The sequence below is a fragment of the Convolutriloba macropyga genome, unplaced genomic scaffold (genome assembly GCF_964194025.1).
Source record: "Convolutriloba macropyga unplaced genomic scaffold, txConMacr16.3 SCAFFOLD_1858, whole genome shotgun sequence".
Lineage (NCBI taxonomy): Eukaryota > Metazoa > Xenacoelomorpha > Acoela > Convolutidae > Convolutriloba > Convolutriloba macropyga.
The window spans coordinates 35,788-39,307 of NW_027453440.1; the positions used below are offsets into that span (position 1 = coordinate 35,788).

A 3,520-nucleotide genomic window follows, 5' to 3' on the forward strand; every position below is an offset into this window, starting at 1 on the left:
CAGAATTTGCGTTAGTCCTGTTTTACGCTTCTAAAGCGTATTTTCAGAATTCCTTCATTGATAAGAAAAACAAAACAAATCCGATCGTGACGTTTGGAGTCTAATCGGGCCCGCGTCACTAGCTGTTGAGGAAATAAGGTTCCAAGCAAACAACTGAACCAAAAGAAGCTCAATTGATACCAGTGGATAAGAACTGTGATATTCTTTTTCCCGCGTAAAGGATACGTTAGATTTCGCTTATCTGCTTGAGAAAGGTCTATGCGACTAATTTTGATGTTTCAATGTCTTGACAAACTATTTAAAGGTTGGGAGAGAAGTCAAGGTTATCAAGGTGGATTTGGGATTCACTGGTTAGGCGAACACTTGAACTGAGTAGGCAAACAATTTTTATCTGCCCACTCAAAAATATCACAATTTCAAGAATCCTCAAGAAAAGTCAACATCGCTAATGCTCTGACCTTGAACAGTGACGTAAGCATCGGGCGCGGCTACTGTTCCGTCACTGCTTGGGGTCCATGTGTAAACATCTGATTGGCTGCTTTCCTGGCCAGTTACAAAGTAAATCGTATCTTCTCCATTTGCTGCAACAGAATGGATTCCCACATTTTGTAATGTAAACAAAAGACTCAGAAACAGGGGGAAATTTACAGGTGTGAATAAGTTGAGGAAAATGAATTGGGGGGAATATTTCGCTGACTTAAAAGGGTGCATATTGTTGAGAAAGGCCGCCGACACCGCGACCATTGTTTCGTTATAATTAGAAAAGCTTTCGCGTAAGAGATAACTAGTAACTTTCTGTAAATAATTTCAAAGTTTTCGTTTTGTTAAAAATCGTGCTTGCTCAAAATTGTACAATCATAATTGTGTAAAAAACTTAAAAATGTAATCAAATGAATAAAAAATGCCTTTCGATAAAATAACTTTGAAAATATTTTGTCCACGCGGTTAAAATTTGAATCATCTGAAAATCGTGGTGTGGTTTATACGTAAGGACGGTCAGCTAACATTACGTTACAAAAGTAAAAAATCTGAAGTCAATTTTATCAATTAAATAAAGTCTTAGCTTCGGAGCTTTGCATATAAACAGCTTTATTCACGCATACACTTTCTTTTTACATTAAATTGCTCTTAAGCATGAAAAAAGATTGAATATTTGAGCCAAGAAATTTTATCTATTTTTGCAAATGACGTCAAACCAAATGGTAAGAAATGTATAAGAATAAAATTTATAACTCAAAGCATTATTACCAAAACTACGTAAATTGTTAATTGGTAAGACCCGTTGAAACACGACTATTAATAGCTTTCAATCGCGTGGAAAGGTAATTATTATAACCTGGTGTATAAGTTGGTTTTCGATTGAAACGTGTTTATTTCATGGTTTTGCAAAACAAGTATATTCATGCTTTGTAGAATGCAACTTGAAAGCTTTTAATGTGTTTGTATAAACCAGGTTTCGTTCAATTACGCAAAAACCGAAATGCTCAAATTAATTAATCAAATAGTTGCTCCGACAAAAATAACTTAAAAACTCGTATATAAACTCGTATAAAAACCAATGGAAAAAGGCTTAATCAAAAATTATTCTACCAAAATTATTTTGGAGCTTTTCTCAGAAATTAAAACTCAAGGATTGGGAATTTATTAAATTGGTTTTGTTATTTATTTTATAGCAGTGTTTTGTTATTTTTCGAGGAAAATCTAAACTGTTTAAATAGTGTTTTTTTCCAACTTGCAAGGAAAGTACTTGTAGTTTTTCCATAGACTTTAGACGTGTTCTTTAGTGTGTATAAAATGCATATAATACACATACTGATATTTTACCACAAATGTAAAACTGAAACGTTTTAAAAAATTGTAACACAGACATGTTTTAAGCCAAACCATTTTCATATGCATGAACAATGCAAAAGGAAAAAAAACGGGATGTGCAAAAAGTGGAACACAATTTAAGCCGAAAAGAATTTTTGGGAAACAAACATAAAGCGTTGCTTGTGTCGGTTACAAATTTTTTTAGAGGTTAAAAGAATATGTAAACAATTTGGTTGAAAAGAAAAACAAAAAATATTTTGTGAAAATTTTTTATAGTTCTTAAGATTATAACTGGTCTATATTTTCGGCTAAACTTCGCTTCGGCACAATGAACAACTACTTGAACAAACGTCGCGCGCTTTTTTTACTCTTAGGAGTATATACTTTCATTTAAGAACAAAAACACGGAAAAAAGGAAACGGAGAAAAACCTTCAAAAATGACTCGCATACGGGACGAAACTGAATGATAAAGCAGAGCATATATGACGAAATTGAATAAATTGAGTTAAAAACTAAATATCAGCTTTCTCAGTTTTTGTCAGCAATTGTAAAATTTGCTGGAAGCTTTTCACATTCATTGAGAGTTCTCTGTTATTTGTAACTCAATAAAATTTAAATAATTATTACTTCACTTTAAGCAAAAATGTGGCGTGCCAATATATTTGACGGCAAATTTCTAGCGGTTTGTCAGCAGAAAATTATAATTTGCATTGAAAAGTTAAGTATTGCGAAATACTAGAAAATAAATAGAAAAAAATCGCCAAACTTATATTAGCTGTAGGCTAAATTTTTGACATCTCTCTCATGTCTTCAAAAAAAAACTCTTAGGATTTGCAAAATATATGCATTAACAAATTTAGCAGAGTGAACAAATTAATGAAAACAAAGTGAACAAAATTGCCTGTGCACTTTGAATCAACGCGGGTCGCATCTTCCCGTGAAAACCCGAGTGAACAAACACAAACAATTTGTTGATTTTCCACTTCAACACAGATTCCATGATCTCCACAATCTTTGTTCAAACAGGATGAAGATCCATCAGGTATTTGTTCACCAGTTTCAACAGCCAGAAGTTTCGTGTTGTATGAATACATAATTGGCATTTCGGCAACTTTGCCTCGTGTGGTCATCATTACGTAACCCAGGTCTACGTAGAGTAGGTTGCCAGATGAAGGCGAAAAAGTGATTCCTGTCATTTCATTGGTTGATGATTTGGAGACGAAGGGGTTAGCAGGAAGGGATCCGAGGGAAGTGTCAGTGAAGGGTATTTTGTAGATCTAAAAGCAGCAATCCAGATAAAATCCCGGGGGCAGCATTTGAGAATTTCGTCGGATTCAAACATATTAGTCGGTTTTCATCGGCTTTATATTCGCCAAAACCGATCAAAGGTCTTACATTTTTTTTTCGTCGTTTTGATTGGTTTTCGTCGATATTTATGCGCAAGAAGCGTCAGTTTTTGCCGGTTTAGAAACGTAAGAAGTGTCGGTTTTCGTCGGTTCTAAATATAGAACCGTCGTTTTATTCTTAACTCTCAGCACTCATGCAAAGATTGTATATGGTTCATACAAATCATTGCTTAGTTCTTGGTTGCATTCTTGCATGAAAACAAGCAAAAATTATATGATAATATATAGAAAACCATTAGCGTTGTATAACAAGCCGGAAATCCATGAGGTTGTATGATTATTTAAGATTTTACTTTATTTC

General features: G+C 33.9%; 1 protein-coding gene across 1 annotated transcript; it reads right to left on the reverse strand.

The window, feature by feature from the left end:
* Window positions 1–256: 256 nt before the first annotated feature.
* LOC142358289 (uncharacterized) lies at window positions 257–3,202 on the reverse strand. Its single transcript, XM_075409719.1, has 2 exons — window positions 2,715–3,202; window positions 257–581 (listed from the first exon to the last, which is right to left on the reverse strand). The coding sequence occupies exons 1-2, from the start codon at window positions 3,007–3,009 to the stop codon at window positions 427–429; spliced, it is 450 nt and encodes a 149-aa protein (XP_075265834.1). The 5' UTR covers window positions 3,010–3,202; the 3' UTR covers window positions 257–426.
* Window positions 3,203–3,520: the final 318 nt, after the last annotated feature.